General features: G+C 38.0%; 2 protein-coding genes and 2 long non-coding RNA genes across 4 annotated transcripts; 3 read left to right on the forward strand and 1 right to left on the reverse strand.

Annotated features, from left to right (window-relative positions):
- Positions 1–2174: 2174 nt before the first annotated feature.
- LOC103507776 (ER membrane protein complex subunit 3-like) lies at positions 2175–4678 on the reverse strand. Its single transcript, XM_008472282.3, has 4 exons — positions 4569–4678; positions 3930–4060; positions 3166–3435; positions 2175–2544 (listed from the first exon to the last, which is right to left on the reverse strand). Exons 1-4 carry the CDS (start codon positions 4676–4678, stop codon positions 2276–2278), a joined length of 780 nt encoding a protein of 259 aa, XP_008470504.1. The 3' UTR covers positions 2175–2275.
- A 35-nt stretch (positions 4679–4713) lies between these two features.
- On the forward strand, positions 4714–15220 carry LOC103507777 (probable RNA-binding protein CG14230). Its single transcript, XM_026822550.1, has 7 exons — positions 4714–4894; positions 11869–11982; positions 12528–12655; positions 13311–13459; positions 13599–13603; positions 14015–14232; positions 15114–15220. The coding sequence occupies exons 1-7, from the start codon at positions 4842–4844 to the stop codon at positions 15218–15220; spliced, it is 774 nt and encodes a 257-aa protein (XP_026678351.1). The 5' UTR covers positions 4714–4841.
- On the forward strand, positions 6462–7348 carry LOC113465325. Its single transcript, XR_003391118.1, has 2 exons — positions 6462–6491; positions 7076–7348. It is a non-coding gene; the product is annotated as an uncharacterized LOC113465325 (long non-coding RNA).
- On the forward strand, positions 8246–8983 carry LOC113466837. Its single transcript, XR_003391117.1, has 2 exons — positions 8246–8597; positions 8931–8983. It is a non-coding gene; the product is annotated as an uncharacterized LOC113466837 (long non-coding RNA).
- Positions 15221–23022: the final 7802 nt, after the last annotated feature.

Here is a 23022-nt window from a genome sequence, read left to right on the forward strand (position 1 = left end):
ATCCGTACGAATGTTATTTCCCTCTGATTTTTCGTACGGATTTTTTCCCAATTTTTAGAAAGAAATTTTAGAAAATTTCAATTTTGCACTTGTCAAAAATTACTTAAAACAAGTAGTTAAACATCTAAATATGAAAATAACTTTTAGTCTTCACTATTTTCATGATATTCAAAATGAACCTTCACAAAGTTACTGTGTCTACCATCAATAAGAAGTAGTTAAACATTTAAAAAAACCTTTGAAAATATTGTATAACCATTGTTACCATTGTAATAGCTTCCATGGGCTCCATGGCATAAAATTAAAGCCATTTAGATCGTGTCCGTTAGCGTGTAAACGGGCCTTATGAACGGAACTCTACAAGCTCTGTACGGAATTTCAAAGCGGACTCTGTACGGTATTTCTAAATTATGCGATCTGGCAACAATGTATGGCATGCGTGTTTGTTTACTTTGTTTTATGTTTTCTTTTAAAAACTCTTCATGCACTTTTCAAAAAGTCTTTTTAATTTTTTTCCTAATTTAAAAAAGGAAAAGAGACCAATTCCCTATTTGTTCTCATTAATTTATACCTAAGTTACCTGTAATTAATTTACCTAATCATATTACGGGTTACAACAAAAATGCTAGCGTTACCAAGATAACACTCACGTGTGGGATCCTGACTTTGTAGAAGTCTACCCAAAATGTGTTAATGGGCTTATTTTATAAATCTTCCAAGATTTTAGTCACCTAAAAGACATCTGTGAGTATTCTTGTCACTCTAGAAAACTGCAGGTGAATAAGAAATATTGGCCTGTGTGTGTGTGTTTTTTTACATTTTTGATGGATGGAGCTGTGACAAAACAGAGGTCTGATCATCCCAAAATAAAAGAGAGGGGGGAGGTGCCAGCCAAGCCATTCTGAGAACAAACCTGATAGCATAATGAACTCAGCAACTCCGGATTGAGAGTCAGTGCTCTTAACCACTCGGCCACAGAGGTCGGCTCACTTTGTGTTTATAATTTTACTCGTATATGCCTATTTGAGTGAATTTTTCAGCCTTAAATGGGTTAAATTTGAAATTTTTTACGACCAAGGGGTTATTTAGTTTTATATGAATAGTGAATGACCTCTCAGGGTCTTGCACATATTGTTCCGTAGCTGTTCTGTGCCATAGCATGTCACAAATATTTTTCCGTACCTGTGCCATAACATGCCCGCATGTCACACACTTTGTACTGTACCTGTGCTAGACTGTTAGCATGATGTCACATTATGACAAAGTAAAGTCAGAAAAAAACTTTTAGGACTCAAGAGACTGAAAATTTAAGGCAAAATGAAACAGACGAAAAATGCCTCTTTTTCTTCCCCCCAAAAATAACAAACAATATTTCCAAATTCAATTAAATTTAAAACAAATTTAAATTTACTTAATTGAGTTAGGATTTAGAAAAAATGTTAATTTTTTGGGAGGCAGAGGCAAATTTTCGAAATCAATAGTAAAAATATTATTTTATCTACAGAACTTTGCAAAGTAGGTACATTCACTTTGAACTCTTTTTTATTCACCACTATCTACTTGATCAATGTACATATTTGAAAATTGACTTTCAAATTATGTACCTAACAAACTCGTATGTATAGGATAGGAAAATGATAAAATGCTACATTGAAAAGTTTTGTGCTTGCTTTGCTTGAAATAGAATCGAAGAAATTAATTTATTTTTAGTATACAAAGTGGTTCTTCAATAGTATTTACTGACCGTTTTCAGCTGCTACCTTTAAGCAAATAGCTCAAGTCTACCTGAAAAGTACTGGCATTAAAACTCAAGAGTACCTAATATCCTAATTTACTTATCTTCAGTAAACAAATTGCAAAAGAAAATCTAGAGACCATCCCACTTTAGCTGACACATTCAACAGCTTTTGAGACATTTCATTGGAACTAACAGCAACATCCAGATTCTGAACTATACAAAGCTCTCAACTCTCAAGTACCTATGGGCTAAAATTTCGCAAAGTTGCACAGTATCATGTGCATGAAAAGTGCAAAGAGGAAAGTGTCTCAGCCACAAACTTTAAAATAACCCATAACCCCATTTTGTAGGACACTAAAAAAAAAAAAAAAAAAACCTTGTCCTGTGAAAAAATTGTTACTTTCTGCCAAAAACTAAAAAAAAAAAAAAATCTTGTCCTGTGAGAAAATTGTTACTTTCTGCCAAACACACAAAGTGTACAAAAAGTCACCCAATATTCTGAACACAAAATCTCACATGTCCTCAACTCACTATAATTCACTCAATCATCTCCGCCGCTAGCCCTTCAAGGGCACTCTGATGCTGATAAATCTCCAGTGCCTCCCATTCAGCCTTGAATGCTGCCTTTGGGTCCACTGGCATTTGTACGGCAGCCCCACTCATTTGGTCTTGGAACTGACGGGACTGATCGGCTGCATTGTTTTCTCCCAGGACCAAAGCATAGATGGAGCGGAGACCAAATACATTGAGGAAATACCAAGAAGCTGATGATACCCAGGCAGGATCCAGGGAGAGCAACTCGATACCTGTGGGAGAGAATGTAGCATTACCCAAGATGTCTGGTAGTTGAAGGAAATTTTAATAAAAGGGGTTGATTCAACTTGATGGGAAAATATTTATTATTTTTTAAAATCTGTAGGTACATTAGAAAATCATGCATTCAATAAAATGTTAGGTACCTGTTAGAAAATAGAAAGGCATGCAATAATGTATGTAGCAATTTTACTTACCTTGTTTTTAAATGAGGAATAAAGATATTACTAGCATACGTACATGGTGCAGAAAGAAGCAAATATTACTGGCAAAACAAGGAAGAAATAAAAGCAAGCAGTAGCATAATTTTAGAGATTGAACGTCTAGCTAGATGTAGGTAATTAAATATTCAAAACAAATGGATAGGTATCAAAAGCAGACTAAAATGATTGGGGCAAGGAGGGTCTCAGCACTGATAAACAATTTTTACAATTTACACACAATAAAATCAAACAAGTATAGATACCTACCTAGGTATAGAAAATTTTGATTTAAAATTAAAAGAAATTGTTACACCAAAATTTTAATAAGAGATTAGTTGCAAGGCTTTGTCTACCAACACCATTACACCGATTGAAAGACCATTTGGGTCATTAAGGAGTAGGTACACTTACCTCTTTGGAGCATGGGTTTGAATCGGAGGGTCAACGGGAATGGCACCTTGGTTGTGACAAACCCGGAGAACATCCAGTTGATCCATCCTCCAATGACAATCATTGGAAGAACATTTGTAAGATTCCCCTTAAGCATTTCCGTCATCATGCTCGGATCGGTCATGGGGTTAGATGCGGGGGCAGTACGTTTCTGAGTTAGGAAATAGCCAACCTCTTCATCATTGAAGTAGTAGCGTCTCATTTGAAATGCAGAGCGAGTGAGATATTTGCCTGTAAGAGAGAAGAATGAGGTGGTAAGATAAAAATGTAAGAACCATACCTATACTTGTGAATGATCTGTGACTACTTTTGAAAAAGTTTGATACAGGAAACTGTAATTGTACAGACCCCAAAAACCTGAAAGTCTCATCCAAAATTGAATAAAGAAAGGTAGGAAAGGAGAAACCCAGCACTTCTGAGAACACACCTGTAGGTACTTGTTCAGAAGTCACATCAATGGAAAATTACTACAAAAAGAAGCTGTCACAAATGAGCAGTGACAACTGCTATTATAGGGTTAGGTTGAACACAAAAAAGTGCTTTCCTTTTCATTGTCAAACCCTATCTGTTTAGGATAAAGCTTCCCCCAAGTGGAAATCAAACCAATGACCTAGAACTTACAACCTTCTAATGTGTGCTATGGAAGCACACATACTGGTAGCATTGCTACCTTCCAAGCTAACTAGGTTGGCTAATGTAACAGTTCTCACTATAGAACGTCTTACCATTCTCTCTCAATAGTCTGGCTCGCAGCAATGCTTGGCTGTCCTGGACTTGTTGAATGTCTGCCTTCTTCTGAGATCCACATTGAAGTAGTAGCGTCTCATTTGAAATGCAGAGCGAGTGAGATATTTGCCTGTAAGAGAGAAGAATGAGGTGGTAAGATAAAAATGTAAGAACCATACCTATACTTGTGAATGATCTGTGACTACTTTTGAAAAAGTTTGATACAGGAAACTGTAATTGTACAGACCCCAAAAACCTGAAAGTCTCATCCAAAATTGAATAAAGAAAGGTAGGAAAGGAGAAACCCAGCACTTCTGAGAACACACCTGTAGGTACTTGTTCAGAAGTCATATCAATGGAAATTTACAAAATTACTGCAAAAAGAAGCTGTCACAAATGAGCAGTGACAACTGCTATTATAGGGTTAGGTTAAACACAAAAAAGAGCTTTCTTTTTCATTGTCAAACCCTATCTGTTTAGGATAAAGCTTCCCCCAAGTGGGAGTCAAACCAATGACCTAGAACTTACAACCTTCTAATGTGTGCTATGGAAGCACACATACTGGTAGTGGTAGCACTGCTCCCTCCCAAACTAACTAGGCTGGCAAATGTAACAGATCTCACTACAGAATGTCTTACCATTCTCTCTCAATAGTCTGGCTCGCAGCAATGCTTGGCTGTCCTGGACTTGTTGAATGTCTGCCTTCTTCTGAGATCCACGATCTCAGCCCAAGTGTGATTTGATGCATCGTGAAATAACCTCTTTCTTTTGTATTTTAGCTGTTGGAATTGCAAGCGTCCTACAACAACGACACTCGATTTAACCTGGACGACAGGTTTATAGAAGATGAAGAAGAGAAATATGAATGCAAAGACAATGTAGAAGAAGAACAAGATGAAAGAGTAACACAGATGCAAATATTGGAGAATGTGTTGGGATATAAAGTGAAACAGCATCAGACCAAGTAAGTAAATAGAATAGAATAGAATATACCTTGTTTATCCTGCCAGGATGAGACTGAAAAGTCCCTTTACTCCCGCAGTCTAAACAAGGTCTTTTGTATTTGATAGGTAATTTAGTTTTACAACATGAATAATTAAAATTAACTTTTTTTTTTTCTTCTAGCAGTGATGAGTAAACCTCGTTCGAAAAAGGGCCTAATGGGGGCTCGAAAGGCGAGATCGAGCCCATATTCTTGTTTGTTTATAATATACAAGTATAAGTAGTGCTTTATTTAGACTGTCAGCTTAGAACAAGTTGTTCCATTATACAAACAGTTCAATGGAGCACCTCTTTATTGATATAATTTTGTTAGGTTACATAATTATAAAAAATAATAGAAATTAAAAAGTAAGAAAAACATAAACAAATTACAAATTATATTGCTCAAATAGGACTGAAAAGTCCCTCTACTCCAGCAGTAGGTTACTGCAAATTCTCAAATTATATGGTTCTCAAATATGCTTACAATAATAGTAGTAAGTAGCGGTATGCTGGAGTAAAGGGACTTTTCAGTCTTATGCGAGCAGTTTAAACAAACAAGATTGTAGACTCGATCACGCCTTTGCTTTGGCGCTCATATTGGAGAATGTGTTGGGATATAAAGTGAAACAACACCAGACCAAGTAAGTATTAGCAAAAAAAAAAAATGTAGATCTCGAGTCCAAAATCTAGTAAATCTATGGGACTTTTAGGGGTGCAATTGTCCTACATACTGGACTCCGCGCACAGGAATTTCGTCAGAGAAGACCCCCAATTCAATGTGATGTAACATCATTGGATTTCTAAAAGACTTCTAAATCTAAAGTCTTTCATTAGTACATTAGAATCATTAGAATCTCGCTAGTACATTAGAATGTACTAGCGAGATTCTAATGAGATTCTAGCGAGATGCTAGTACATTACATCATTAGTACATTAGAATCATTAGAAGTCATTAGAATCTCGCAAAACTAAAATCTGAGAGAAATAAAGCGAGAAGAAAAGCAGAAAGAGTAAAATCAAAAGAATCAGTTATTGAATGGTACATTTCAACCAAATTAATAAAAAATCGGACAAACCTTTCAAGACTTATGGTGGATCAACATGATCAATTGATCATATTTACTGACAAACAAACTAACTAAAGATAAAACTCTCAAAAAAACTAAATATCCTTCCTTAGAGTTAAAACTTAGAATGTACTTCATTCCTTCAAATAATCTTCCTCAACATAAGGTTTTGTTGCTTCTAGGTGCTTGGAGTGTAAATAAATAAAAAAGGATAAAAATATTTTCATTTACCTATTTACTTAATAATACCTTATTTATGCTGTCAGCTAAGACTAAAAAGTCCCATTATGTCAACAGATTAAATAGGCCTCATTTCTTCCAAATTAAATAAATAAAAAATATTGTTCCAGGAACGGTCTACTGCAGATTCCCCGGTTCGATCCCCTGAATCCAAATCACAAGGAGATGTTCGTGGAGGTGAAACAGAATAAGGATAAGCGTATTCGACGCAAGAGAAAGCTAAGGTAACCATTTATTTATTTAATGCTCCAAGGCATTCTTTGGAAAATTGTAAGTTTTAGAACCCATAAGTTTTATTTTTTGGGGAGTTCGGATGTAGAGTGCATTGTCTTGAAAAAGGAAAGAGAAGTTAAAAGCAAGATTACTTAGCTTGTCCCAAAGATCCCTCCTTGGACACTTAATTTTGTAACTTGAAATGGGCTTAAACCATCAATTTTTCTAATATTATGTCCTATGTGCCAACCAACAAACAAGACTCTCAGTAGTGAGGTTGGGTACCTTCCAATAACTGTTGTATTTAATTGCCTTTCTGGTAATTTTTAGGTATTGTAAATATGATTTAGGATGTAGAGTGCATTGTCTTGAAAAAGGAAAGAGAAGTTAAAAGCAAGATTACTTAGCTTGTCCCAAAGATCCTTCCTTGGACACTAAATTTTGTAATTTGACATGGGCTCAAACCATCAATTTTTCTAATTTTAAGTCCTATGTGCCAACCAACAAACAAGACTCTCAGTAGTGAGGTTGGGTACCTTCCAATAACTATTGTATTTAATTGCCTTTCCGGTAATTTTTAGGTAGGTATTGTAAATATTTAGATTATTAAATATTTAATACAATAAATTTGCTCATTTCAGGCATATACAAACTGTCCAACCCCAAAGTATGGAATGGACATCCAGTCACAGTGGATTTTGCCAAGGAAAGTTTCCTCTCCCGATTGGAAAAAGAACGGCAGGATCCCAAGAACAAAAACATCCTTGTTGAAAACAAATCCCCTGAGACCACCACAAATCAATTAAAACCCACTGCCAAAACTAATATAAGTGTCGGTCAAAAACAAAGTGAGAGTGAGAGTTCAGAAAGTGACTCAGAAGAAGAAAATGATGATGTTGCTGAGAACAATAAAAGGCTCAAAAATCCTGAGACCACCACAAATCAATTAAAGCCCACTGCCAAAACTAATATAAGTGTCAGTCAAAAACAAAGTGAGAGTGAGAGTTCAGAAAGTGACTCAGAAGAAGAAAATGATGATGTTGCTGAGAACAATAAAAGGCTCAAAAACAATGTCAAGGTACCCAATCAACAGAACAGACTGAATGAAGATTCAGACAGCTCTGAAAGTGATAGTGATCCTGATGAATGTACTACTACAAAAAATAATGCTAGACCTGAAAATAAAATTAATCTTACTGACTCCAATCAACAGAACAGACTGAATGAAGATTCAGACAGCTCTGAAAGTGATAGTGGTACTGATGAATGTACTACTACAAAAAATAATGCTAGACCTGAAAATAAAATTAAATTTACTGACACAAAAAATGCCAACATTGAGAGCAAAAATAAAGTTACTAATGCAAAAAGTAATGGGTTCCCAAGTCATAAAAGTTTCAACAAAAAGAACCTAAAAGAAGATTCTGAAAGTGACTCGGACACAAATGTCAACATGAATTCTATTCTAGACCAAACCAATAATGTGATGAAACAATTTGAAAATTTCAGTTCTGTGTGGCAAGATAGTAGTGAAGACGAGCAGCAAAATGAGGATAGTGAGGATGATATATTTGAGGCTTTCAAAAGTAAAAATACTGACACAACAGTGGACTTTAATACCTGTGATGATGATAATAAAGCTAATAAATTTCCACCAGCTGAATTCCCAGAACATAAAGAAAATAAATTCCCATTAAGCAAATTCTCAGGAGATACAAGAAATAAAACAAGTAAATTCCCAGAACATACAGGGAACAAAATAAGTAAATTCCCAGAACATGGAAACAAATTTCCATCAAGCAAGTTCAAGCAAATTCTCAGGAGATACAGGAAATAAAACAAGTAAATTCCCAGAACATACAGGGAACAAAATAAGTAAATTCCCAGAACATGGAAACAAATTTCCATCAAGCAAGTTTCCTGAACATAAAAGCAGTGCTGTTGGTGGAGATGAAAATTTTTTCAAATTTGTCAAGAACACCCGTACACCAAACGTACAACAAGGCAATGCTTTTTCTGAGGTGAAAGTGTCCAAGTTTCCCAAATTTGAAACCAAAAATAGAAAGATCATGTTTGACCCAAAGGATGGTGCAGAAGTGAAGACAGCCAGTCCTACTCAAGCTTCAAAGTTCCCTAGTTCAAAGCCAAGTTTTCCTAGTAAAGGTGAGTATAGGGCTTGACTTTAGGCACCAAAACTCGTGTTATATCTCAATTCCTTCTACCTATTCCATTAATTATATGAGTACAACCATTTTTTTCCCCCTTTTGCGTTTGCGATCTGTCGCTAATCCATATGATCAAAAAATATGTATAATTCTTATTGCCCTGGGCAGAAATCGAACCCGCGATCTAGCGATTACAAAGCAGGCATACTACCCTCCAACCTAACTAGCCAACACATTCCTAATTTTGCACCATGCCTGAATGTCAGGTTTATTTTTTGTCCTTGAAATCCTTTTACTTACAATCATTATTTCATTAACTTTTTTTCCACAGAACCCACGATAACTCAGTCAGCAGACGTCATTCCCAAGTCTTCTAAAAGCAAAGAGAAGAAAGGAAACATGGATGCCAATTTGAAACCAAAAATAGAAAGATCATGTTTGACTCAAAGGATGGTGCAGAAGTGAAGACAGCTAGTCCTACTCAAGCTTCAAAGTTCCCTAGTTCAAAGCCAAGTTTTCCTAGTAAAGGTGAGTATAGGGGGTTGACTTTAGGGGGTTGATTTTTTCAGAAATCGAACCCGCGACCTAGCGATTACAAAGCAGGCATACTACCCTCCAACCTAACTAGCCAACACATTCCTAATTTTGCGCCATAATTATGTACTTCTCTATCCGTAAAATGTAATAATAGTGCTTATTTATTCTGCTCGCACAGGGCTGAAAAGTCCCTTTACTCTTGCAGTAGGCTACTACTATTATTGTAGTCAAATTCTCAACTTATATTGAGGATAAAATTCCATACTTCTGCTGAGAATCCCTCCTGTTTACCAGGCAGGCGTCCATGTACTCTAATAAACTCAAATTGTTTCCATTTCATTATGTTTTTTTCCACAGAAGCGCAAGAGTTCTGGAAGCAGAAGCCCACAAGCGCTATGAGCGGAGACAGTTTCAAGCTGAAGCGCCGAGAATTAGCGCTCAAACTCAAGACCAAGATTAGGCGCAACTTGAAAAACTCGACAGTATCTTCTGGCTCCCTGAAGAGAAGGAAAACGACCAAAATGATGAAAACGCAAAGAAGACGGTAGCGCTAAGCTGTCACACGCAAAGAAGAAGATAGCGCTAAGCTGTCACACGCAAAGAAGACGGTAGCGCTAAGCTGTCACACGCAAAGAAGAAGGTAGCGCTAAGCTGTCACACGCAAAGAAGACGGTAGCGCTAAGCTGTCACACGCAAAGAAGACGGTAGCGCTAAGCTGTCACACGCACTTTTGGAATCCTCGCATAGCCTATCATCAAATCAAGCTGGTTTCAGGAAACATAGATCAACAAATGAGCAAGTGATAAGACTAAGTCAAGACATCAAAGACAAATTCAATAAAAAAGAGACAACTATAGCCGTTTTCGTAGATTTCCAAGGCGCTTACGATACCATCTGGAGATGCAAATTGTTTGAAAAAATGAATAGTGAAAAATTTCACCTGCAGCACTCAAGATTACACTTTCGATAATTTTATTTCTCTGACTTTTGCAGACAAAAATTTTCGTGTATCTAGGTAGGTACTTTTTTTTTTTAAGAGGTTTGACAGAGGGAACTGTAACTGCTATGGTCTTATCGTCCCGAAATCGAAGAGAGAAGGAAGACAGGATAGGAGAAAGCCAGCCAATCCGAGAACAAACATTATCCCATCAGGATAAAATCCGCCCCGGGCGTGAATCGAACCCGCGGCCTAGTGCTTACAAGGCAGACGCGCTACCAACTAAGCTAACTAGGCTGGCTAGGTACTTAAAGATTTTGCTTTCAATGAGCTCGGTTTTGAATTTTGGAGACCAAATATTTCAAAATGTCGTCTACGGCGCCAAAGTTTTCAATCTCATTAAACTTGGTTTTGTCTAATTGCTTCAGACCTGTTGGAATTTTCGAAAAAAAAAAAACATATTTCTTTGATTTTTACTAAGAATTTTTTGGCAATATTAAAATTCGCACGAACAAGTTTGCTAAATCTGCGAACTTGGTACCAACTTTGGAATTTTAAATGAGAATCCCTATTTTTTATTGCATATTAAGTATCATTCTACGTAAAATTTCATGTACAATCGACTATTCATTCATTTTTAGTCCGTCCTTCCTTTATTATTACAATAGTAATAAAAAGGTATAAGGGACGGACTATTGTATTCGCTTCGGTGTCTGCTGACAGTAGACAAAAAAGAGTATAGGTATTTTATAGTAGGTAACAGAAACACTCACTTGTGACTTGAAATAGCGCAAGAATAAAAAGAGGTTTGAGAAAACTAATTATTAGGTAAGTACCTACGAAAAACGAAATTTTACTTCAAATTCTTCAAAAGTTGTGAGGTCTCGAGAAACAGAAAATAAAATTTAATAAAAATTAAAATAAACAAAGAATTTATGGTGGGAAAGGGACGTTTTATGAAACCAAAGTAAAATCCCATCCCCCTACTGTTGTCATGGGATTTTTCTCGAAAAATCTCGTATTCTTCTCGTCCTCAACACGCTCCCCTGTGCTAGATCCGTTTTGTTAATTGTTTACTTTTTCTGTTTTCTTGTCAACTCTGAAGCTCTGAACATTTCAAAAAGTCTTTTTAATATTTACCCTAATTTAAAAAAGGAAAAGAGACCAATTCCCTATTTCTTCTCATTAATTTATACCTAAGTTACCTGTAATTTATTTACCTAATCATATTACGGGTTACAACAAAAATGCTAGCGTTACCAAGATAACACTCACGTGTGGGATCCTGACTTTGTAGAAGTCTACCCAAAATGTGTTAATGTGCTTATTTTATAAATCTTCCAAGATCACTATTTTAGTCACTTAAAAGACACCTGTGTGTATTCTTGTCACTCTAGAAAACTGCAGGCGAGTAAGAAATATTGGCCTGTGTGTGTTTTTTTTTACGTTTTTGATGGATGGAGCTGTGACAACAGAGGTCTGATCATCCCAAAATCAAAGAGAGGGGGGAGGTGCTAGCCAAGCCATTCTGAGAACAAACCTCATAGTATAAACTTCATCCTGGTTTTGTAATGAACCCACAACCTAGAGTTTACAAGGGAGGTGCACTACTTTCCAAGCTAACTTAGGCAAATTCAAAACTTTGTTAATTAATTTATGATTCTATGTTTTCAGTCACAATGGAAGGCACCAGACTGTTTGTGGGAAACCTATCCGCCAACACAACCTTGACCACTACACCACCGAGGCAGGTTAAAACTTTGAATTAACTTCTTTCACTCAATCATTGTTCTAGGAACGGTCTACTGCAGATTCCCCGGTTCGATCCCCTGAATCCAAACCACAAGGAGATGTTCGTGGAGGTGAAACAGAATAAGGACAAGCGTATTCGACGGAAGAGAAAACTAAGGTAAACATTTATTTATGTTTTAAGAGATTTGATAGAGGGAGCTCTAACAAACGAATTTATTATTAAATTGTTCACTTACTTATGTATGTTTTATATTTTACTTAAAAAAAAGAGGTTTGATAGAGGGAACTTTTAACTGCTAACGTCTTATCTTTCCAAAAGCGAAAGAAAAAAAAAATACCAGCCTAGTTAGCTTGCTTGGTAGCACGTCTGCCTTGTAAGTGCTACCTAGGCCGCCGCGGGTTCGATTCCCGCCCGGGGCGGATTTTATCCTGATGGGATAATGTTCGTTTTCGGAAGGGCTGGCTTTCTCCTATCCTGTCTTCCTTCTCTCTTCGATTTCGGGACAATAAAACCTTAGCAGTCACAGCTCCCTCTGTCGAACCTCTTTAAAAAAAAAAAAATCCAAGTTAATTCTATTTTATTCTAGGACCTATATGTTATTAATTATATGTTATTAATACCTAGGACCTGTAATAAGTTATTAATTGGATAAAGCAATAAGTTTCCAGTTCTATTCTATTCAAATTCTATTCTATTCTTAGGGATGAACCAGTGGAGGTGTCCGGGGAGAAATTCTACCAGGTGGACGAGGAATATTTCACATCCACCAAGAAGGATGCGAGCAAGGACAAGGAGGAGCCGTTCAGCTTGTTGAAACTACTCAACCGAGGTAGGTGGTCCTTTAATCCGTAGGGATATTTTTTAGTCTGAATCTAATGAATCCATAAAATCAAGATGAATTTGAAAAAAAAAAAAAAACGGATTAATTGGATTCGATTGGTAAAAAAAAAAACCCTTTTATTAGCGGTTTGAAGACTTGTAGGGACCCCATTTAGGGCGAAAAATCAATTTGAAAATTTCTATCGTAATGAGGAATCAAGTTCGTGGTTAGGCATGGTTAGTTCACGCGCTTGTTTTCCATGCAGAAAGTCTTTGGTTCGATGCCCACTATAAAAAAGCGCTTGTATTTCAATCGCAAATATTTCAACGGGTTCTACAGTTTTCGTGTTTTTTTTTTTTTTTTTTTTTTTTTAAAAAAAAAAACCTTTTTTGGGGGGGGGGGGGTGCTCCGTAGAGTTTTCAGCAGTTGCTTGGTGCTCCGCGGCCAAAAAAAGTTTGAGAACCACTGCTCTACTTCAAATAAATAAAAGTATAAAGATTTTCATGGAAGAGCTTACATAGTTAGAGTTACTTTCTTGTGTTCTCTTGTTGACGAAGCACCTAGATTTTAAAGATTTTCAAGGAAGAGTTTACTGTGTGAGGGTCCTGCCATTGAAGTTAAAAAAAGTGTCTAATCAGTTTTAATTTTCATCTTCTGTTTTCAGAGCACGATAGTGACGTTGAAAAAGACCCGTCTAAACGTCCCCCATCCGTCACCCAGTCGGAATATCGCACCGAACCTCTGGGCAAATCCACCAATCCGTTCGGCTCCCTGACAGCCAGATTCCAATATGACAGTTCCAACTCTGAAGACGCAATTGGGTAATTTTTTTTCTTCATAATGAGAAACATCTTCACCGGGTATCAAGTTTGGGAATCTAAGGGGCATGGTTAGTTCACGCTCTCGTTTTCCATCTTAGCACACCTAGGTTTAAATTTTAAAGATTTCCATGGAAGAGTTTACTGTGTGAGGGTCCTCCCATTGAAGTCCTGCCAAAAAATGTATCTAATCAGTTTTAATTTTCATCTTCTGTTTTCAGAGCACGATAGTGACGTCGAAAAAGACCCGTCTAAACGTCCCCTATCCGTCACCCAGGCCGATTATCGCACCGAACCTCTGGGCAAATCCACCAATCCGTTCGGCTCCCTGACAGCCAGATTCCAATATGACAGTTCCAACTCTGAAGACGAAGAAGAAGAAGAGGATGAAAGAAGAAGAAAAAAACAGAGAGGTCCCGGACAAGGACAAGAACAGTTTGGGACGGGACAAGACGGAGCGGAACAGAGAAAAGGACAGTTTGGGACGGGACAAGACGGAGCGGAACAGAGAAAAGGACAGTTTGGGACCGGACTGGCCCCAGCAGAACAGGGAAGAAGATGAAAGAAGAAGAAAAACACAGAGAGGTCCCGGACAAGGACAAGAACAGTTTGGGACAGGACAAGAAAAAGGACAGAGAAAAGGACAGTTTGGGACGGGACAAGACGGAGCGGAACAGAGAAAAGGACAGTTTGGGACCGGACTGGCCCCGCCTCCTAGTTTGAGTGAGAAGGTGTTCTTTTCCAATCAGAATGATGATCGATTCAAAGGTAAGAAGAGGTGTCATTTTTTTTTAACTCAATTTCACTGTATCTACAAGTTACATCTTGACAGGGGTTTTACCCTGCATTCTCTCGGTGGTGTAGTGGTCAAGGCGCTCGACTGGTAAACAAGAGGGCGTGGGTTCAATCCCAGCCGAGGTATGGAATTTTATCCTCAATTTTTACTTAATTTCATTGTATCTACAAGTTACATCTTGACAGGGGTTTTACCCTGCATTCTCTGATGAACTATCCACCTCCTCACATCACCCAACGATTGTCCGGATGGTCACCCATCCGGACACTACTGACGCGTTGCTTAACTTCAGTGAACCATTGTTGACTGTTGCATTTAACGTGCTACCGTCGTGTCGCTGGCACTGGCTGAAAATACCTTTCTTTCTACTATGTGATGTGCTTTACCATTGTTTCATGTATTTTTTTTTTTTTTTTTTTTTTTTTTTTTTACCCCAAAAGGGTATTTTTTTTTTTTTTTAATTTGTAATTTTACAACATTCTTTTTTTTTTTTTTTAGTTACCAACATAGGTATATATTTATTTTTTAACATGTGACATTTCAACATCATTGTTAGTAGTATATCACTGTCCTATAAGCTCAAGGCTTGTGTAGGACATTGATGATAAAAATTTATGTCGTTCTATCCGTAAAATGTAATAATAATAGTGCTTATTTATTCTGCTCGCACAGGGCTGAAAAGTCCCTTTACTCTAGCAGTAGGCTACTACTATTATTATTGTAGTCAAATTCTCAACTTATATTGAGGATAAAATTCCATACTTCTGCTGGGAATCCCTCCTGTTTACCAGGCAAGCGTCCATGTACTCTAATAAACTCAAATTGTTTCCATTGCATTATGTTTTTTCCACAGAAGCGCAAGAGTTCTGGAAGCAGAAGCCCACAAGCGCTATGAGCGGAGACAGTTTCAAGCTGAAGCGCCGAGAATTGAGATGTGTTAACTTTTTTGAAAGAATTTAAACATTTTAAAGAGAGAGGGACACGAGTTTAATGCAAAGATAATTAAAAATTAAAAAGCAGAGTTCACGTGTTTGGATGTTTTAGAATATTTTTATATTTCGATTTCGGAAGAAGTCCGCACTGATTTTGGTTTCCTAAATCCCAAAATTTGCCTCATTACATTATCTCCTCCTCTTTCCTCTTCTTCTTATTCTTTGTTCTCTTCCTCCTCTTCTTCTTCTTTTTCCTTCTTCGTTTTCCTCCTAGTACTCTCCTCCTCCTCTTCTTTTCTTCCTCGTCCTTCTCTTCTTCTTCCTTTTCCTCTTTCTACATTTCTTCTTCCTCCTCCTCCTCTTCCTGTTCTTGTTTTTCTCCCCTCACTCCTCTTCTTCTTCCTCCTCCTACTCCCCCTCTTCTTCTTCTTGTTTTCTTCCTCCTCTTTCTCATCTTCTTCTTCTCTTCCTCCTCCTCTTTTCTTCCTTTTTTTCTTCTTCCTCCTCCTTCTCTTCTTCTTTCTCTTCCACCTCCCCTTCTCTTCCTCCATTCTAAGTTATGCTACGGGGGGGGGGGGGGGGCGATCCCTTTGAGTATAGGTTAGGGTTGCCAACTTTTTTTTCGGCAAATACGGTACAAACTAGCAAAATGGTGAAAAAATACGGATTTCCCGATTTTTACCCGGAACAGAAGCAGCGCTAAAGTAATATCAGGCCCAGTTAGCTTGGAAAGTAGCTCTGAAGAGAAGGAAGACCACCAAAATTATGAAAACCCAAAGAAGAAGCAGCGCTAAAGTCATATCAGGCCTAGTTGACCTGGAAATTAGCGCGTCTGCCTTTGCAATCGCCAGGTTGTGGCATTCCCGCCCGGAACGAACTTTATCCCAAACAGATAAGGTTCGTTCTTGGAACGGCTGGCTTTTTCCTATCCTGTCCTCTCTTTAATTTAAAATGAGGACGATTGAACAATGCGTCTGAGGAAGAGTGCTGTAGTAAATATAAATCTGGGTGGAAGACTTCAAATAGTTTTCAAAAAATCCAATAGAGAGCGCAACCGGTATGCTCGAATCAAATCCTTATGTTGAAAATAAAATTACCTGAATATAGGTATTATTATGAAGTTTTTAGTTTTCATAATTGACTATCTACTTGTTATTGGTAGGTACCTACCTTTTAAAATATATCAACTCGTCTGTCCTTTTATCTGTAGTCTTGTTTGTTAATGTCTACCCCCACAAAAACACAAATGTGAAAAAAAGGCCAAGTTCCTATCCAAAAATGTCGGCCTATAAAAGGGGTGATATCAGAAAATTAAAGGGAAACCGTTCCGAAAGTTTCCCGAAAGGAAAGTAAACCTCTTTTTTTTTCACTATGTACTTTATCCTTATCTTGGCACTGTATCCATAATATTCCATATGGATACCTTCCATCCAATCACATTTTCAATGTTCAAACAACGCTCCCCAATTTGGCTTCTCACGGGGAAGCACCAAACAATTCCCGTACAAACAATACAATATGAACCAAAATGTACGTCTCCCGCACACTGCATATTTTGAAATAAAAACGCATTTAAGGGCCATAATTTTTCCATTGTTCCAACCGCTATTCTTTTTTCCCTTCTTTCTAGCTATTTTCTTTTGTATTTTTGCCAGCAAGTTTATTACTTACCCTGAACGTGACGAGAGTGAGAAGTAGGTTCTCAAGTTAGTCGAATTTTAACTCTTAGCCATAACTTTTGTCTACTTGTCTTACCGGTAAATAATAGGTAATAAAAATATGAACCTGTGTACAAAATGTCAAGTTTCTATGACTTACCGTTTAGACGCCAACCTCTTACACACAAACAAACAGAAAACCGCTCTTATTAATAAGATAAGGTAGCTAATTGGAGTAGTTAGGTAGCTGGCTATCTTTGTCTACCTACTCGAAGGAATCCAGGTATTGTTTCTGGGCGTCCAAGGGGTTTAAATCCGAATCTTTGCAACACCGTGAGATAGGTGCCTTTCCTACCTCACGGACAGGAAAATTAAAGTAAGGTCAGCCACTCACTATCAGGTAGACCTGATCAGGTGTCAGGTATACGTGTGCTGATAGTGTGTGTGCTCATGAGGTGTACCTATACCTGATCAGGTGTACCTGTCAGGTCTACCTGATAATACTGGCCCAAATATTTGCAATCGAAATAGGTAGGTACCTACTTGTGCAAATTTTTGGCTTTCTAACTATTAAACCTACTTGGCGTCCATTTTTCACAGTCGGGGTTTTTCGTTCGCCCCGGGTAGTACGACGATTTTCCAAATTACTTCTCTCATATTCTACACAAAAACATACTCGTACATGGGGAGGGAGGTGAAGCATACGCCAAGGTCCAGCGTGGGACATAAATCTTGCGAGGAAAATTGAGCATTTCAAGCACGTATTACTTTTGACCGGGAAAAATTGCCGGGGGAAACGGGGTGTCAGGTGTGTTGATAGTTTGTGTGCTCATGAGGTGTACCTATACCTGATCAGGTGTACCTGCCAGGTCTACTTGATAATGCTGGCCCAAATATTTGCAATCGAAATAGGTAGGTACCTAGTTGTGCAAATTTTTGGCTTTCTAACTATTAAACCTACTTGGCGTCCATTTTTCACAATCAGGGGTTTTCGTTCGCCCCGGGTAGTACGACGATTTTCCAAATTACTTCTCTCATATTCTACACAAAAACATACATGGGGCAGGGAGGTTAAACATACGCCAAGGTCCAGAGTGGGACATAAATCTTGCGAGGAAAATTGAGCATTTCAAGCACGTATTACTTTTGACCGGGAAAAAATTGCCGCGGGAAAACGGGGCTGAATGGAATGGTGTATTTTAAAGGCCGGCCGAGTGGTCAAGGCACTCGCCTTGTAAAGAGCAGGGCGTGGGTTCAATCAGCCCCACTCAACCTGGGTGAGGTTTTTTTTAGAGGTTTGATAGAGGGAATTGTAACTGCTATCTATCGTCCCGAAAACCAAGAGGATAGGAGAGAGCTAGCCGTTCCAGGAAAAAAACCTTATCAATTCAGGATAAAATCCGGGAATCGAACCCGCGGCCCAGCGCTTACAAGGCAGACGCGGGGCTGAATGGAATGGTAAACAGGAGGGCGTGGCAGGTTCAATAGGACTCACTCAGCCTGGTTGACTTGAATGTAAGGAGGGGGGTAACTTATGAAACCCAGTTGCAAGTTTAATTCCCCGTCACTAAAAACCTTAACAATTGCACAGTGACCCCTTGAAAAGATGAAATTCTGCCAGGGTAGCTAGCTCGGAATGTAGCGCACCTGCCTTGTAAGCGCTAGGTTGCGGCTTTGATTCCCGCCCAGGCCAGGCGAGCTTTCTCCTAAACAGATTCGTTCTCGGAACGGCTGGATTTCTCCTATCCTGTCCTCCTTCTTTCTTGCTTTTCGGGACGGTTAAGATCTCCGTTGTTACAGTTCCCTCTGTCTAGGACCGACCTTAGCAGTTATAGTTCCCTCTATCCACCCGCCTCGGTGGCGTAGTGATCAAGACGCTCGCCTGATAAACAGTAGGGCGTGGGTTCGATCCCAGCCGAGGCATGGAATTTTATCCTCATTTAGGAAAATCCAATGTAAAACATACATAAACAATCTGCCAGCCTCTGGCTGGTTGCCAAATAAAAGCACAGAATACCAATTAATCATAGGATATTAATTTGTCTTCAATAGGATTTTCTTTCTAATCACGTAGATTTCTTGTCACTCAGTGACAAGAAATCTACGTGAGAGTGTGACCACACAATAATGGAGCTCTAAGGGTTAGGTGGTAGAGAACGCCTCCGGCGTTAACCTCACCTAGTGGTTACCTTCCACTCAAGAGTCTATTATTATTATTAAAAAAAAAAAAAACTCTTGTAAAAAGAAAAACTCCTTTGCCCCCAAGTTCTCCTAAGAGCCTCACGTTCTAAAGCACGAAGTATACGAGATTTCTCTTTCATGCTTCCAATGAAATCCTTATCAAAGGTCCAATTTGTTTTATTGGTAGTTTTATGCTGGGGCAGGAGAAATCCAAAAGCTCTGCTCTGCCCTCACACATTACTCCATCTGCAATCTGCATGATTATAAATTGTGTGGAAGTTAACCGCTGGCGCTGGAAAGATCATTTGTAAAAGAAGAAGGAGAGGAAGACGACGAAGAAAGAGGAGAAGAAGGAGGAGAAGAAGACGGAGAAGAAGGAGGAGGAGGAGAAAAAGAAGAAGGAGTAGAAGAAGGATGAGGAGGAGAAGAAGAAGGAGAAAGAGGAAGAAGAGAAGAAAGAGAAGGCGGAGAAGAAGGAGAAAGAGGAGGAGGAGGAGGAGACGAAGAAGAAGGGAAAAATATGAGGAGGAGACGAAGAAAGAGGAAGAGAAGAAAAAGAAGAAGGAAAAGAAGAAGAGGAAGAAGAAGAATAAGAAGAAGCAGCTGATCATCGATGGCAGCCTCGTGAGAACAATTAAGGAGGAGCCTAAAAGTATAATACCCTGATATTACGAACCTCAATGACTCATTCATTAGTTCAAATTATTATCTACATAATTACCTAACCACTCATAGGCCAAAATTACCAAAATTAAAATACACCTACCTTAATAATTAAGTTAGGTACTCGGAGATGGCTTGAGAGTTATGCCATATGCCAGATTTCAAAAAATAAAAAAAAATAGGCTAAGAAGGTAGACATGGCCAAAAATTAAATACCCAACTTACCTAAATAATTAAATAGGTATCTTATGAGTAGCTATACCTACCCATACTTTCAGTGTTGTCTCCTTGAAAGGCGTTTCTAATCATCTCAGGAAAAAAGCTAACCCATCGAAAATAATTACGGAACATTTGAGTGTGAAATATTCATAATGAAGCCTCGTTTTACATTTTTGATGAGGCTGTTGGTCTAATAACTCTAATGGTAGTTATCTATGATTTGTCGTTGTAAAGGTCAAAAGTTCAATCTGTATTGACGTCATTTTGACGTGAGGAGTTACATATTTAGTCTAAAGTTGATAGAAGGGCCATCATAGTCCTATAAAACACCCACTCAGGGGCTTAAGTGTAGGGGCAGACAGCCCCATTATGATTTGTCGTTGTAAAGGTCAAAAGTTCAATCTGTATTGACGTTATTTTGACGTGAGACGTAATGGTGCTCACATATTTAGTCTAAAGTTGATAGAAGGGCCATCATAGTCCTATAAAACACCCACTCAGGGGCTTAAGTGTAGGGGCAGACAGCCCCAAAAGTTGGGTTAAACTTATAAAGAATCAACGGAAGCTATAGTCCAATGACAATAAGAAGGGCTGGAATAATGGAATTTAGAGTCTTATTTTCCCTTTGGAATATCCCCTCTTCTGAAGATAGTTTCCCCTCTTTAGCACAATCGATCCGATGATGCGCCATATTGGATTTCCTATGGTTTAGTACCTACAGGCGCCATTTCAGTTTCTAAAATAATAACAATAGTGCTTATTTATACTGCTCGCATAGGACTGTAAAGTCCCTTTACCCCAGCAGTAGGCTACTACTATTATTGTGGTCAAATTCTCAAATTATATTGAGGATAAAATTCCATACCTCGGCTTTTTGGAATATCCCCTCTTCTGAAGATACATAGTTCCCCTCTTAGCACAATCGATCCGCGATGATGCGCCATATTGGATTTCCTATGGTTTAGTACCTATAGGCGCCATTTCCGGCTGGGATTGAACCCACGCCCTCCTGTTTACCAGGCGAGCGCCTTGACCACTACACCACCGAGGTAGGTTCCGGTTCCGTAAAGGGGAAACGGTTCCGAAGGTTTCCCGAAAGGAAACAATGCTCCCCAATTTGGCTTCTCACGGGGAAGCACCAAACAATTCCCGTACAAACAATACAATATGAACCAAAATGTACGTCTCCCGCACACTGCATATTTTGAAATAAAAACGCATTTAAGGGCCATAATTTTTCCATCTTTCCAACCGCCATTCTTTTTTCCTTAAATTCTTTGTAGCTATTTTCTTTTGTTTTTCCCAGCAAGTTTATTACTTACCCCAAACGTGACGAGAGTGAGAAGTAGGTTCTCAAGTTAGTCGAATTTTAACTCTTAGCCATAACTTTTCTTGTCTGCTTGTCTTACCGGTAAATAATAGGTAATAAGGTAGCTTATTGGAGTAGTTAGGTACCTGGCTATCTTTGTCTACCTACTCACTATCAAATCAATACCTCTAATAGAGGGAAGTTCTTATAGTCCTTGAGTTTTTCCAATGGAAATTAGGTTGGGAACTCTAATATCCATAGTTTTTAAAACTGTAGCTCTGCCCCAGTGTCCATTAACTTCAGGTTATTGTTGTATATTTTGTGTTATTTCGAACATTTTCCTCTAAACCTGAGCTTATTTTCGTGGACGACATGGAAACTCGGTTTTCTGTTCAATATTATTGTTATTTAGTTACTCCTTTTGTCAATATTTAAGAAAATTAGAGGGTTTTTCGTTTCCTAGGTAGGATTTTTCAAAGATTCATTTTCAAAACTTCAACAGTTTTCAATGATTCCTATAGATATTATTATGGAGTTTTTAGTTTTCATAATTGACCATCTACTTGTTATTGGTACCTACTTTGAAAAAACTCTTTTGAGCTCATAGCAATAGACAAACATGAGGGAGAGAGAGAGAGAGAAGAAAGAGACCTTTCAAATCAAATGAACAAATCGAAATACCCAATTAGAAACCAATACCGCAAAAACAAAATGATAGAAAGTTCTTGTTTTCTAATGCTTAAAATACTCGAAAGTACATGCTCTCAAAAAGGGGGTTTCCAAATAAGTACCTATATACCACAGTAGTACCTGATATCCTTGAACTTTGAAGTTACAAAGGTGGACTGAGTAGATATTAAGAGAAAAGTAATACCTACCTATTGCCTAAGCGTTCAAAAAGAAAGATCCTGATGAAAACCACAATAGTAAGTAAAATAACTAAAGTAATTTCTATAAACTTTGAACTTACAAAGGTAGAATCTTCAAGTATTAAGAGAGATATTTTACAGCTGCTCCTTTGCTATTTAGTAGGGGATAGTCCGTAATCCACTCCAGTCAAGTGAAGACCATGTCCAGAAATATGTATGATTTAGTACTTGACCATTATCTCCAACTCAACAAAACCAAGTAGTAAAAGTAAAATAACAAAAGTAATTTCTATAAACTTTGAACTTACAAAGGTAGAATCTTCAAGTATTAAGAGAGATATTTTACAGCTGCTCCTTTGCTATTTAGTTAGAAACAAAAATGTAATTTACTTAATTGTAATAAAATACTACAAAGGTAGAGGGGAAGAGGAAAGGAGGGGGAGGAAGGAATTAAGGAGAAGAAGGAGGTGTATAAAGGAAGAAGAGAGGAGAAGGAGGAGTATAAAGAGAAGAAGGATGAGGGAGGAGTAAATTAAATTATCTTTATTATCTTATGTTAAGGTAGCTTTTCGTTTGTATTGTTGTAGAGAAGAAATGGGTGGTGTTGCGGAAAAGCCAGAGGGGGAGGAAGGAATTAAGGAGAAGAAGGAGGTGTATAAAGGAAGAAGAGAGGAGAAAGAGGAGTATAAAGAGAAGAAGGATGAGGGAGGAGCAAATTAAATTATCTTTATTATCTTATGTTAAGGTAGCTTTTCGTTTGTATTGTTGTAGAGAAGAAATGGGTGGTGTTGCGGAAAAGCCAAGTACAATATTCGTATATAAATTTACACCCACACGAAAAATTTTGCTCTACACACAGACACGACATTTTCCTTTCAAAATTCTCTGTATACAAATATGAAAGGAGTCCAGACTCTAGATATTGTTTCTG

The sequence above is a fragment of the Diaphorina citri genome, unplaced genomic scaffold (genome assembly GCF_000475195.1).
Source record: "Diaphorina citri unplaced genomic scaffold, Diaci psyllid genome assembly version 1.1 scaffold341, whole genome shotgun sequence".
In the NCBI taxonomy this organism is placed as follows: Eukaryota; Metazoa; Arthropoda; class Insecta; order Hemiptera; family Psyllidae; genus Diaphorina; species Diaphorina citri.

What these genes read in the sequence shown, in the direction of transcription:
- LOC103507777 (XM_026822550.1), top strand. Translation starts at nt 4,842, where the DNA reads ATGCAAATATTGGAGAATGTGTTGGGATATAAAGTGAAACAGCATCAG. An exon ending in CGACGGAAGAGAAAACTAAG is followed by an intron (nt 11,983 to 12,527) that starts GTAAACATTTAT and finishes TTCTATTCTTAG; the next exon opens with GGATGAACCAGTGGAGGTGT. An exon ending in GTTGAAACTACTCAACCGAG is followed by an intron (nt 12,656 to 13,310) that starts GTAGGTGGTCCT and finishes TTCTGTTTTCAG; the next exon opens with AGCACGATAGTGACGTTGAA.
- LOC103507776 (XM_008472282.3), bottom strand. Translation starts at nt 4,678, where the DNA reads ATGCATCAAATCACACTTGGGCTGAGATCGTGGATCTCAGAAGAAGGC. An exon ending in CAGACTATTGAGAGAGAATG is followed by an intron (nt 4,061 to 4,568) that starts GTAAGACATTCT and finishes TCTCTCTTACAG; the next exon opens with GCAAATATCTCACTCGCTCT. An exon ending in CAGACTATTGAGAGAGAATG is followed by an intron (nt 3,436 to 3,929) that starts GTAAGACGTTCT and finishes TCTCTCTTACAG; the next exon opens with GCAAATATCTCACTCGCTCT.